General features: G+C 58.8%; 1 protein-coding gene across 2 annotated transcripts in view; it reads right to left on the bottom strand.

Moving 5' to 3' along the window:
• LAPTM5 (lysosomal protein transmembrane 5) overlaps positions 1-13,775 on the bottom strand; it is a 26,823-nt gene that overhangs the window by 7,370 nt on the left and 5,678 nt on the right. For both annotated transcript variants that reach the window (XM_006776474.2, XM_015572308.1), the window contains exons 2-5: positions 4,441-4,534; positions 3,681-3,757; positions 2,234-2,362; positions 1,428-1,550 (exon numbers count right to left, since the gene is read on the bottom strand). In XM_006776474.2, the coding sequence (XP_006776537.1) occupies positions 1,428-1,550; positions 2,234-2,362; positions 3,681-3,757; positions 4,441-4,534 (423 nt within the window). The remainder of the gene's footprint in view (positions 1-1,427; positions 1,551-2,233; positions 2,363-3,680; positions 3,758-4,440; positions 4,535-13,775) is intronic.

Below are 13,775 nucleotides of genomic sequence, written 5' to 3'. Positions count from 1 at the left end.
ACTAACTGGTGCCAGGCTGCTGCTCACAGTGGGATAGCCTCTACGGCAAGCATGTCAAACTCGCGGCCCACAACGAGTATTTTTGTGGCCCAGCCAATATAACGGTACATAAGAACATTTTAATAAAAACTTCATAACTTAATTTTTACAATATCCTGTTATACATAATTATTAATAACGAGCTACAACGTTCGCTAATGAGTGATGACTGTAATCGTGTTGCATTCATTTCTCTTACGCGCAGCCGCACCGTTTCTCTCCACTAATACCAGCAGCGAATATTTTAGCAGCCGATGGCCGCGTCATTAGTCCTGTACTGATTTGTTTGGTGTGCGCAACAGGAAATATTTCGCTTTCAGAGAACAAGAAAAATAGGTTAATTTGTGCAGTTCATCAGTGTCTGGTAAGTTCATGTTCAAGAAAAAATATTAATTTTTATTACAATGTTCTATTGTTTTATGTTGACGATTACTCGTTTCTTTCAGCCCTTTGTGTTCAGCATGTCTCTATGGAAATGAACCTACGTTTCTATGAACATTGAAGCTTTTGTTGTTTTGCGGCCCACGTAGACTTAAGCCTTGTTTCTTTGGCCCGTGTTAGCCTTTGAGTTTGACATGCTTACTCTATGGCGTTTGCACATGTGTGCACACAGTCATTGACACTCCCCCCTTCAAAATGCAGAGCTCATTTCCCCTCCCTCGAGTGTGGGCCAGACCTAGGGCCTCCCTTCTCTCGGAAAACAGAAGGTGGCAGAGGTGAGGGTGACCTCCGAGAGAGCAGTTCTCCTTGATCTGCCCCTCGGACACTCACGGGGGAGAGAGAGCCAGCAGCCATGCCAGGAGGATGCTCAAGCGCCTTAGCCATGGAACACAGGCTGCGGGATGGAGGCAAAGGGCTGAGTAACAGACACATGAGTAAGCCATCTTGGGGGGGATCCTTCAGGCCTAGCCAAGCCCTCATCGTCTGCAGCCCCATCCCCATCCCGTTGGGACCTCACAGGAGACCCTGAATCTGAACAACCCAGCTAAGCCCCTCCCAAAGTCCTGACCCCCAGCAGCTGAGTGAGATTACGAGCGGCTATTGTTTTAAGTGGCTGAGTTTGGGGAGAATTGGTCAGGCAATAATAAAAAGATCCTGTTATTTCTGTGGTGCAATTCACACTGCAGGGCTCCCTCTGGGGTGGGGCAGGGCTGCTCCTAAAGCCACATGTCTGCCTGGCTGCTTCCCTGGTCTACCCTGCCTCCCTCTCCTTTTCTAGGTTCTTCCCAAGCACTACCCCTCAGTAAATCACTCTTAAAAGAACCCTCCTCCCACGCTCCACTTCTCAGGAGCCCAGCCCACCCTAAGCCCTGAGGCACAGAGAGGGGAAGCAACGTGCTCAAGGCCACACAGCCAGCGAGGGGCGTGGGCCCTGGGCCCGGACTTACCATGTGGTTCATGGACTTGAAGTTGAGATAGGTGGGCACTTCCATGTAGGAGCTGCAGAGGGTCAGAATGCTCAGGCAGAAGTCCAGCAGCTGCAGGGTCATCACTGGGACCTTGGAGGGGTTCTTAGGGGACAGAGACAAGGAGGAAGACAGGCCACAGTTAACCCCCAACCAGAGGCCCCGGGACTCCCGGGCATGCGGAGGGCCCTCGGCCTGAGAGACTGTCTGGGCTACAGAGTACAGCAGCCCGCGAGTCCACTGTACCCAGACAGAAATGGATGCCCATTGCTCAGAGGTGCATGCCAAGGGCGGGTCGCAGACACTGGGACCAGAGCCAGGGTCCTGGCCCCCTTTCCAGGGCCCTTCCACAGCACAGCCCCCCAGTGATGCAGGGAACGTGTGGAAAGCAGTTTTGGGGAGCCACCTCAGTGAGTGGCGCCAGCCATCAAGGGCACCCCACTGTGTGTGCTCAGTGTGGCTCTAACCGTCTTCCTCTCTCTTTAGAACTTGGCTACAAGGAGGGACAAGGCCGGGCTGGGCTGAGGGGGGCTGCTCCCTTTCCCCTGCCATGGACGCAGCCTGGCTGGCACCCTCCATACACTTTCCTCAGTCAGTGCTGCCTGGGCTTAGTGAGCAGGTGGGAATCCCAGGTCCATTGCACAGAACAAGGAACTCTGGGGTGCTCTTCTCAGGGACTTGCTGAAGGTCTCCCACTAGGAAGGGGCTCGGGGGCTCCCCGTCTCTGCCGAAGCCCCTCCAGCCCCCCGCCCCAGGCTGGGCGAGCTGAGGTGGGGCTAAGTACTCACGGCCTGGCTGCGGGAAACAAACTTGAGGTAGGCAGGCAGCTCCACGTAGGAGCCCAGCAGGGTGAACAGGCACAGCAGGTAGTCCATGATTTGCAGGGACATGAAGGGCAGCAGGTACTTCTCTCGGTTCTGAAAGGCGGGCCCAGCGCGGTCAGGGCGTCCCTCGCACACTTCCCCGAGCAGCCTCATGTCCCCGTGCGCCCACTCACGGCAGCTCCCTCCCATCCCCCGTGACTCCACGTGCCTCCCCTGAGTGACGCTCTGGGGACGGGGAGAAGGCGAGACCCTGGCCCTGAATGCAAGGAGTCTTGGTGTCCGGGAGACACAGAACAGTCCCCGTCTACAGAGGGAAGTGCCCCCCAGGCTCTAGGAGCAGGTTCGACTCAAGTCCCCTTCAGGAACTCAACCAGGATGGGCCATTGCATAGATGAGAAGGGATCAGAGAGGACTTCCTGGAGGAGGGGGCACCGGGTCGATGTGGAAGGATGGGAAGGGGGAGGGAGGTAGTGGAGGCAGAGGAGCCAGCGTGAGCTAAGGCCCTGATCAGGGAAAGGCCTGCCTGGGCAGGCGCTCCTGGGCCGCTCAGCCATGGTGGGAGCCCGGGAAGGCGGAGGCTGAGCTCACTCTCCTTCAACCGAAAGCAGTGACCATTGGTGGGCCTGGACCCCCTTGGAAGCCACAGGTGGGACAAGATCGCAGAAAAGGTGGTTTGGGTTTCTCGTGGGATTGTCTACAATCGCTCAGGGGGTGGCCAAAGAAGCCCGGGCTGAGTCTCAGAGCCTCCGGGACGACCTGGTCCCTTCTTGTCGCCGGGCCCTTGGCCTTTCTGCATAACCCCCCGGGCGCCACCCTGCACAAGGGTAGCCATCCCTGGGGCGCAGGGCTGGGAGCCGGCATTAGCCAGGGGGCGATGGTGACTTCTCATGCAAGGTGGGAGCATTCCACCTGGCACCACACCGTGGCTCCCTGTCCGGCCCTGAGGGTGCCATCAGAGCCTCTGCCCAGGAAGGCCCTGCTTCCGGTCCCGGCTTCCGCCTCCCTGGGGCCGAGGGGCAGCGGGTTCCTCTTTGCAGGAGGCTGAGCCACAGCCTCGCTGTCTCATCCACTCCCTGATGGAACTGAGCTGGCCGCGTCCACACCCTCCCCTCTGCCTTGGCTCCTCTTTGTGGATTACACAGCCCTCTGCATTCTCCCCCTCCGCACTCCTCCAAACCACTCTTCCTCTTTTCTCTGCTGAAATTCTGCCTCCATTTGCATTATAAAAGGATGTGGGTCACCAGTGAAGATTTCTAGGGTATAGTTGGGGTCTCCCAAAATACCCACCTCCCACGTCTCAGCAGCCAGTTCTGCCCACCCAGTGGGTTTGACTAGGAGAGGGTAAGAGGGCAGCTGGGGCTCCCCAAGTCCTGGCCGCCCCCCCATACCCCTTCCCCAACAGGGCTCTCACCTTGACCACACCGACCAGCAGGCTCACACTGATGACAAAGAGCATGGCGATGAGCAGGAAGCTGGAGATCAGGTCAGCTGAGAGGCAAGGAGAGCAGTGAGGGACCAGAGGTGCCCGGGAACCCTGCCGGGCTCCAAGGACCACACTTTGGGAACCATTGGTGTGGGAGCATGACAGTGAACAGAGAAGCCCAGGCCCCACCCTCAGTAGCTCTCAGTCTTACGAGGCTACAAAGATGCAAACATAGCATTTCAGGTGATACAGCAGAGGTGGGGGAGGGCAGGTTGGGTCTGCTTTAACCAGGGTGAGGACTGGGAAGGCCTCGAGGGGGTGGCCTGTGAGCTGAGTGACAAGGCGTTCAGGCAGGGGCCTGAGACAAGGTGTGGTCAGGGCAGCTGGGGCTCGGGGAGCCAGGGGAGCCCAGAGGAAGCCGGGAGGGAGATTCAAGTGACCCCTGTGGCCAGCAGGCCAGCAGGAGCTGTGTTCACGCTTTTCTTCTCGCGTGACGGGCAGCCGTTGTCGGCATAAGCAGGGGAGTCCTGCTGTCACCTTCTAAGCTGGTTAGGTTGGCAAAGCGCCATCCTATCCGTGCCCACACCTGGGGACCCGGGCCAGGCGGGTGGAATAGCCCCATTTGCAGATGAAAGATCTGAGGCTCCAAGAGGGGAAGTGGCAGGTCCTCAAACCCCAGCCAGTCTGCCCCCTGCCAGGGCCCCATCCCCTCTCCTTCCCTGCTCCCCTGCTTGTCCCCTGGACCTACCAATCCTGAGGTAGCCCGTCCGGGAGAATTTGCAAGCGGCTTTGCCGTGGGCCACCTCCACGGAGTGCTCGATGAACAGCAAGACACTCATGATCTAGGGGCAGAACAGAGCGGGAGTCAGCCAGGGTCTGCACCGCCCCACTCCAGCCTCTCCCCCCCCTCACGGGCGTGCAGCCGGGGCCTGTGAGAGGTTCCTGGAGGAGAGGGAGGGGCAGGTCAGTAGAGCATCCTGATTCAAAGCGCGGCCTGTGCGAGCTCACGATCCAGGTTCTTCCTCTTCCCCGCTGAGTGAGCTGGGGCACGTTAGTGACCTCTCTGGGCCTCCGTTTCCCACTCTGTAAAGGGCGGGTACTGTCGCAGCTACCTTAGGAGGCCCTTAGACCAGTGGTTCTCAACCTTCCTAATGCCTTGAATACAGTTCCTCATGTTGTGGTGACCTCCAACCATAAAATTATTTTTGTTGCTACTTCATAACTGTAATGTTGCTACTGTTATGAATCGTAATGTAAATATCTGATATGCAGGATGTATTGTCATTATTACAAATTGAACATAATTAAAGCATAGTGATCAATCACAAAAACAATATGTAATTATATATGTGTTTTCCGATGGTCTTAGGCGACCCCTGTGAAAGGGTCGTTCGACCCCCAAAGGGGTTGCAACCCACAGGTTGGCAACCCACAGGTTGAGAACCGCTGCCTTAGACCCATGTTCTCATTAAAGTGGTACCTGGGACTATTGAAGGGCAGCCTTGGAGAGAAGGTGGGGGCTGAGACTGGGTCTTTTCTAACGACAGGCACTGGACATCATGGGATCTTATTCTCAGCATCTGAGCATCAGAAAGCTTCAGGTTCACGGAGTCATCAACACAGGCCTGGGAGCATCTGACCCATGAACCCCCTGCGGTGCCCCCCCAAAACCCATCCCTCCTGGCCCATCTGCCAAATGAGGACAAGAACAAAACTGCCTCACAGGGTTGCAGGGGGAGTCAAATGGGATGTAATTCACTCACAGAGCTGGCGGATCACAAGCACTTAGTCTGTTTTCTGTCATTATTATGGTTATCCCCATTGGACTATAGGCTGCTGTGTCTCTCCTGCTCACTGCTCAGGCTGTTTTATTTGGTGGATAAATGAATAGATGACTGGATGGATGGATGGATGGACGGACTAATGAGCCCCATCCCCTCAGGGGGCCCCGGCAGAGAATAATGGAGAAGGGCACATCTGATGGGCATGAGTATTGGAGTGGCCCAAGCAACTGAGGAGGTCCAGCCACAAGACTGCAGTTTGAAAGGACCTTGGGGGTCACCTTGCCCATGCCCTCCACCTTCCAACGCAGGAATCCTGGCTGCACAGCCTCTATTCAAATGCTCCCAGCCACGGGGAACTCAATGTTCTGTCTGTGTCCTTGCGGTAGGCCTCTTCCCTGCCCCCACCACTCACACAATCCTCTGGCACCATCCACCCACACTGAGAACAAGACGATCTCCTCCCGCGCAGTAGGTGTCCTACCTCTATTGATATGGCCTATGTTTAGATCGGCTTCTAGGCAGCCCTGCCCTGGCAGCTCATGCTCAGCTGACAGGCAACCCGACACCACCATCTGTTTCCCCGCTTGCTGACTGTGTGGTTATTTTAGCTCAGACGCAGGCCTCGGTGGGTCTCTCTGCCATGTTACATCCTGTTCAGTGGGGCAGAAAGGGACAGCACAGAGGAGTAAAGCAGAGCTGGACTCAGAGTGAGACAGGGATGGGCCTGAATCCAGGCCACTGTGTGACCTTGGGCAAGTCACTCCGCCTCTCCGCTTTCTCATCTGCAAATGGCAATCCCCGGGTCCAGGAAGGAAAACAGTGCGTTGTGTTTGCAAAGAACTGAGCTTGGGGCTCAGCAGACATCACCTGCTCTGGGCTGGTTTCTCAGGGACGCATGTGCACGTACAGGGTTGGCCAGGCAGCACCAGGAGCAGGGGCTAGGGCCGGCTGGGAGCTCGCTCTAGCTGCCCCTCCGCCTGGGTCACCAAAGAGGCTTTGTCTCCCCAGGAAGGTGAGAGCAGCCCGGAGCGGAAGGCAGACATGGTGGGGCCTGCGGCTGGCACCCATAGGAAACAGCCCCGAGAGAGAAACGCTGCTTCCTCAGCCCCACTCCTCCCAGTTTCACCTTCAACGAAAGAAAGAGAAAGGGAGGCAGACGACAGCTCGGTCTAGGACAGAGCAGGGAACAGGGCCCCGTGAGGTGCAAGCAGAGCCCCCCGTCCCTGGGCGTGTGCAGGCAGAGCACCGATGACTCACAGCTGGGCTTGAAAGGCCCCTAACTTTCCACGGAAGACCGTCCCCCACCCAGGTGCGGTGCACCAGGCTTTTCGAAGTCCCGGGAGCCCAGGCTGTCTGAGATCCGGATCAAAGCTCGGAATCAGACCATCTCAGCCTCAGGTGCTGGCAAGAGCCTTATTTTATAAGCTCCCTCTGCTTGTTTAATGAACTCAGAGAGGCTCGGCGGCCTGCCCAAGGACACACAGCAAGTTGGGGACAGAAGGACCTGAAGTCCAAGTCTCCCAGTGCTGTCCTGGGGCCTCCCCACCAGGCCTGCAATCCTGCCATTAGCACCCCAGTCACCCCTCCCGGAGGAAAGGGAGGGACGTGTGTCCAACCCGACTCCACTGTGGGCCGCTCATACCATCGCAGTGATCCTCCCGCCGCCCAGGGAAGGGACTATGCCTGACCCTCCCACCCCCATTTCAGAGATGAGGACGGCGAGGCTCAGGGAGGTCCCAGGCTTCCCAGCTTGTCATCTGGAGGGCCAGGATTCACACCGAGGCTGAAGGGTTTGATTCTCACCCCCTCTCCACGGTCCTCCCAGCACCCCCGCCTCTGGCTCTGTGAGGCCTGCTCCCCGTCCCCTCGCCCATGTCAGCGCCTCAGTGGAGTCAGAGAGAATGCTGGGAGCATCCTCTTCCTTCTGGAGTCCCCTCCGCCTCCCGCAGCTTGTGTAAGACGCAGCCGCGAGCACCAGAGCAGGGCACCCTGCGAGATGGTGCGCCCCCCCATCTTCACCCATTTCACCTTCTCAGCATTCCAGTACAAGCTGCATTTGCTGTGTGTCCTTGGGCAGGCCACCTAGCCTCTCTGAGTACCTGGCTCACCTACAGCATTTGCTGGGAGCGGCCTGGAAAACCCAGGGTGTGGAGGGGAGGATTCTCTCCCCTTTCATCAGATGAAAACCCTGAGGCTCCAAAAGGCAAGAACCAGCCCCAGGTCACAGAGCCAGGCAACCTCGGGGCCTGACTCAGACCCTCCGCGGACCCCTAACCTTCAACAAAGGCACCCGTCCCCAACGTGGGAGAAAGAGGGGAGACTCCGCAACCTAGAAGGGATAGAGAGAACTTGACATTTATTGAGCAACTACTGGTGTGCTCAGATCAGTGCTCACAGGTTTACACCACAAACTGCCAAACGCTGCAAGAAGGGCAACATTTTCCCAGCGTTACAGATGAGGAAGTGGAGGCTCCCCGAAGAGAAATCACATGCGCTGGGTCGTGCAGCCCAGCTGGGATTTGAATCCTGGTACCTGTGCTCCCAGGGCCCAGGGCTCCCTCAGGGCCAAGTGGCTGCTCCGGGGCCCAGCCCCAGGTGCCACCAACCCTCTGCCCATCCTCGCCCAGCCCCGGAGACTCAGAGCTCAGGACACAGCAGCTAGAGCACGACAGGGGGGCCTCCCCCACTGCCTCGCTGCTGTCCTGCCCTAGCCAGGTCCTGGCTCCTCCCTGGCCTCGGTGTTCCCCTCTGGTCAACGAGCAGAGTCACCCCGTTTTGCACCCAGGGCCAACTGGGGCGATTGAACACAAGAGAGTCAGGGCAGTGGAACTTCTGTAAATTGTGGTGCATCACACCCAGGCTCCAGCCGGGAGCTGCTCCCTGCTCATCTGACCGCCCTCACTGCTCCACCCAAGCCTGGAACCAAGTCGTTTGCAGTTTTGGAAAAGTACCTGGCTTACCTACAGCATTTGCTGGGAGCGGCCTGGAAAACCCAGGAGCCCAGATTTCCCAGGCCCTCCGCTCTGCTCACCTCCTCCATGCCTGCTACCCTCACCCGGTTTCCACCTGGACACAGCACTGGCCTCTCCCTGAGCTCTGAGGGCCTGGCTGGGCCGTGACCCGCACCCTCCTGGAACAGGGCTTCTCCTACAAAGCCCAAGCAGGCAGCATTCACTCACCCACTGTTCCTCCATTATAGCACCTTCCCTCTCACTATTCCTCAATTCTACATGGGGAAATCATGTGGTAAAGAACAGGGTGCTGGAATTAGATGGTCCTGGGCCTAAGCTGAGTTCTAGGCCCTTGAGTGAGCCACTAACCTCTCTGAGCCTCAGTCTCCTCATCTGGGAAATGGGTGTAATAACCGGACCTGCCCTTGTAAGGTTACTATCAGGTTGAATGGCAGCTGGCACAAAGTCAGCACTCCCTAAACTAGCACCGCGGGTCAGTGTTCATTAGCTCGTGTGGGTTTTCATTCTTCCCCTTCCAGTAAATCCTCTCTGAGCACAGACCACGCCCAGGCCCTGGGTAAGCCACAACCCTGGTTGGCAGGTATCACAATCCCTGGGGGAACCTGATAAGTGACCAGTGTGTTCAGAGTCATGACAAGGAACACAGGGGGGGCGGGGGGGGGTCCCTGATGAAGGAGTGATCACCGCTATCTGGGAGGGTTTCACCAAGGGGAAAAGCTTGCGCATGCTCCTGAAGGATAAAGAGCCGTTTTCCCACAGAGAAAGAGCATCGCACCCCAGGAAGAGGGACTAGCATGTGCAAAGGCCTGGAGCCTGGCAGTGCAGGTCCAGGGGACTGGGCCGGAATGCCTCTTCCCTGAGATGGTACCGGTGGGGAGACGGGGCTCCGAGAGAAGTAGCCAGCAGCCCACGGTCACACAGAAGTCTGCGGCAGGGCCAGGACCAGCCTCCCTCCTCCTGGGGCCTCGTCAGGGCTCAGGCTACGTGACTGAGTCAGTCCTGGCCATGGCCAACCGCCCTCACTGCCGCCCCCGCTCTCCATTCCCCTTTTCACCTCTTCTCTCTGCTTCTCCCTGGTTTCTGTTCCCGCTCCCACCCCCACCCTGCTCCTTCTTTCTCAGTCACAAGCACAACTTCCCCAAGCGGCGCAGCGGGCAAGTGGCCAGCACACCGGGACATGCTTGTCTGTCTTCCTGGTGGCTGAGAAGCAACCAAGGGCTTCGGCTGAAACACAGGGGTCCGAAGGAGGAGAGGGAAATCGGGCTGCGGGGGGACGGGCACTCCGGAACATGGCCACGGCCGTGAGGAGGCGAGACCACAGCTGAATGTAGTGGAAGAAGTGTGGTCGGGTGGGGCCGGCAGTGGTGACCGTGCTGGGAGGTGGGGACGGGCTTGCGTGTCGCTGTGTTTGGTAGTGGTAACAGCAACGATCATGGGAGTGGTGATTATAGAGGTGACAGTGGATGTGGCCACGGTGGTGGTGATAAGGTGACGCCAGTGGGTGGCGATTAACTGCAATGATCTCACACACACACACACACACACACACACACACACACACACAGCCTTGCCATGTGACATGGGGGTGGTGATGAAGACGATGGGGACACTGGATCCCTTCATTTGGGGTTCCAATGCCACTTCCTTCTCTAGAAGGTGGGCCCACTCTCTTGGACCTTCTAGGGGCGCAGAAGCCAGCCTTTCAGAAGCAGACAGAGACACCCCCTCTGAGATTTCAGGGGCTAAACTTGACAGAGACAGCCCTCAGTGGGCCCCTGCCATGTGCCAGCGGTGCGAGGGCACAAACCCGTCCGTGAACTTCTCTGCCTCCTCCTAACAGGTCTGTGAGGTCGATGGTCCCCCCACTTTCCCACGAAGAGAGCGAAGTCAGGCCAGGCTTGTCCTCCACGCGTGCCTCACAGATAACACAGCCTGCAAACCGGGCCCCCAGGGCACACCCTTTCCTGTCCTCGGCCTGACCCTCCCCGGGAGGCCTGGGGGCTGAAGGGCTCCTGCACAAGGAGGCCTCATCATTACTGCTGTCAACCTCAGCCTGAAGCTCAGTCTTCTCAACCTCCCAGGCTCACGCTGTGTTCCCTGGGCACCCCCCGCCCCAAGTTTTCTGGAAGGAGGAGAGAACCAGATGCGTCAGCGGCAGGAGGAAGCTCCCCGCCCCCACCCCATACTTCCTGTCGCAGCTAATCAGGGGGCACGGGTGGGGGCCATTCCCCTGCAGCATTATCTCCGCAACCACATCCCCAGCAGCCCAGATACCATCGTGACGCCCCCTCCCAGAGCGGCCACCCCACCTGCCCAGAGCCCGCTCCTCTCCGGGCTGCCGCCTACTGTCCTCCCATCTCCGTCCCCTCCACCTGCCGCTTTTCTTCCCTGGGCCCCAGTCCCCGCGTCTGCAGAACAGAGCGAAGGCGCCACCTGCGAGTAGAACGGTTGTGAGAGTGGGTGAGGTGACACAGGTCAGTTCCCAAAGTTAAAGATTCAGAGGACGGATGACCCGCAAAAGCACTTGTGTGTAGACATCCGGCCCCAGGTCCCCGTGGCAGTGGCCGCTCTATTGGTAACTGCCCCAAGCCGGCAACAACGCAACATTCCCCACCCCCATCAGGACAGGCAAATGCACTGCTCTGTGTCCATGAAGCAAAGTACTTGACAGGCGAGGGCAGGGGGGTGAGCCGCTGCACACAGCAACACTGGGAAGCTCGCAGACACACGGCTGAGAAAAAGAGCTGCAGGATTGCGCATGTGTGCGGTCTCATCTCTGTGCAGCCCAGGGGGACTCGCATGTTGGGGGAAGTCAGTGGGGCAGGGTAGTGGGGGGGGATTAGGGGTCTCTGGGTGCTGGTCCTGTCTTATTTCTTTATCTGGGTAGAGGTTGCATGGGTGTGCTCACTCTGTGCACTGATGATATGTCAATTACACATCAATAAAAGGTCTGCAAGAGTAAACTAAAATAGAGAGTGACTGATCCCTCCTCTGGGGCTGAGCCTCCAGCCGCGAGCCCCCCTGGGACAGAGTGGGTGCTGGGAGCTCGGATCCCAGAGCCAGCGGGGGCTTCAGCTTCTGAGAGGCGATAAGTCTTAACGATTTCTCCCAAAGAGCATGGGAAGGTGCTCAGGCAGAGGGGATGCAGGGGGAAAAGCAAACGTGGGTGAGATGCATTCAGGAAACTGCAAGAAGTTTCCCTTGGGGAACTGTGACTTGGGGTGATCCACGTGCCAGGCACACAGTAGGCCAGGAAATGGTAGCTGCTGTGTGGCTGGGCTGGGGGAAGGATGTGGGAGATGCTGGGGGGCACAGGGTTTTCCGAAGGCGTGACTCTGGGGCTGGCAGGGACAGGAGGGAAGCGCTCAGGCAGGAGGCCGGCTCAGGCAAAGGCCCGCGGACCGCAGAGCTCGCGGTGTAGACGACGCTCACCGCTGTGCACCACCTACAGCCGGGAACAGGGGACAGGAGCACCTGGACAGGGAGCGGCTAGCCCTGGCCCAGGGCCTCCTGGGAAAGCCTGTGCGGGGCCTGCGGAGCCCGGCGAGGCATGCCCTCTGCCCTCTGGCCTCTGCCCTTCCGGACCTGCCCCGATGAAAGAAGGCAAAATGGCAAGGAACGGGCGCAGAGGGTCAAGTTCCCGGCCAGTACCTTCCAGGGGCCTCCACATGCTCGGGCGGAGAGTAGGTCATCAAATCTCCTGCATGGCTGCCACTCAGGGATGCAGACACAGCCTTCAGGCCTGACCTGAGCCCCGTCCTCCTCCTCTTCTCGGTTTCTAGGGAAGTGGCCCGCACCCCACGATCTATCTGATGGTGAGCCATGACTTCCCTGTTCCCATTCAGAGCAAACCGCCCCCCACCCCCATGACCATAAGCATTGCTCTTCCAGCTGAGCGTTTAGGGAGGACAGGTCCTCCTCTGAACGCCGACACCCACGCTCCGCCCCCGCCTCCTCCTGTGAGGCAGGTTCTGCTCTCAGGACGATTTGCCCGCATTTTGCAGGGGAAACGGAGACTTGTCTTCCCTTGAGGGCTCCGTGTTGGTAAGAGCAAGGTTCCCTGAACAGGAGGCACAGACTCCCAGCTGTAAACCGAACGAGCCGCGGGGACGTGGTGTGGGACACAGGGTATGCAGTCGCACCATCTTCATCACTCCGCTCAGACCGCTGGTTGCTAGACACATCGCCGTGACGGCATCATGGGCACAGCCCTGCAGAGTCACTCGCTGAACGCCCGAAGCCAATGTCATACGCATGTCAGCTGCACTTCAATAAAGATTGTTCCAAAGAAAACAGCGATTGGGACAAGGCTCCCGGACATTACAGCTGATGCTCCCCCAACCCTGACCCCTCCGCCACCACAGTCTGGAGCTGCAGAAGAGCCCGGCCTCTCTGAGCCTCAGTTTCCGCCTCTGTCAAGTGGGGGCTCTGGTGGCAGCTGCCATTCGTGGGGCGCTCACTAGGCGCCAGGTGTGTCGGCCACCTGCTTTCTTTGGAGTCTCCGAACGGCTCTGCAGGTCATGGTCACTGACCCCCATGTGACAGGGGAGGAAACTGAGGCTGGAAGGGACACACTGGCCCCGGCGCGGGCTGAGGACTGGAAGGGCGGGGAGCCAGCAGGCTCACTCTGCACAGCTCCTTGTTCAGCTGCACGCCTCACTGGGCCTTCTGTGCCCCTCTTCCCCCTCCGTCAAGGCAGGGTCCCCTGGGAGACCAACATAGGCCTCATCGTGACCTCAGAGCCAAGTCCTAGTTCCAGACCACTGCCCCGGCTGCAAACGACAGCCTCACTTCCTGGGAGCTCGGGGACAGGGTGGTGACTGAGAAACCGCGGCCCCCCAGCCCTGCCCTCTGGCCACAGGCCAGTCCGAGCCGGCCCCGCCCCTGCATCAGGAGGACCCTCTCCCAGGCTGGTGCCGCCCCCAGCGGAGGCCCTCTGACAGCGGTGAGTCCCTCCAACCAAAGCCACCCCCGGCGACTGGGACCAGCACCCGCCTGCCATTCCCAGAACCTCTTCCTGCCCTTCCTTTGGGCCTGAGAACCAGGACGCTGGGGAGAGGAAGAGACCCAGGCTGGGGTCTGGGCAGCCTGGCTCACCTCACACAGGTGATGGGCATCGTCACTCAGCCCAGCAGACCTGGTGCAGCACGAAGAGCCTTCTTTGCCCACAGCGGGCCCTGCGTGCCTCTCCCATTGGCCTAGCGGGTCCAGCCACCTGGTGGGCCTCCAACGTTTTAGAAGCTGGACGGTGGAGTGCACACCCCTGAGATGAGGAGCACAACTCGTTTCCTCAGCCATGGTGCTGGGGAGAGGCAGAGACCCCATCC

The sequence above is a fragment of the Myotis davidii genome, unplaced genomic scaffold (assembly GCF_000327345.1).
Source record: "Myotis davidii unplaced genomic scaffold, ASM32734v1 scaffold228, whole genome shotgun sequence".
NCBI lineage: Eukaryota > Metazoa > Chordata > Mammalia > Chiroptera > Vespertilionidae > Myotis > Myotis davidii.
Note: the sequence above shows the minus strand (reverse complement) of the source record. Positions and strands in the feature narration are given on the sequence as shown.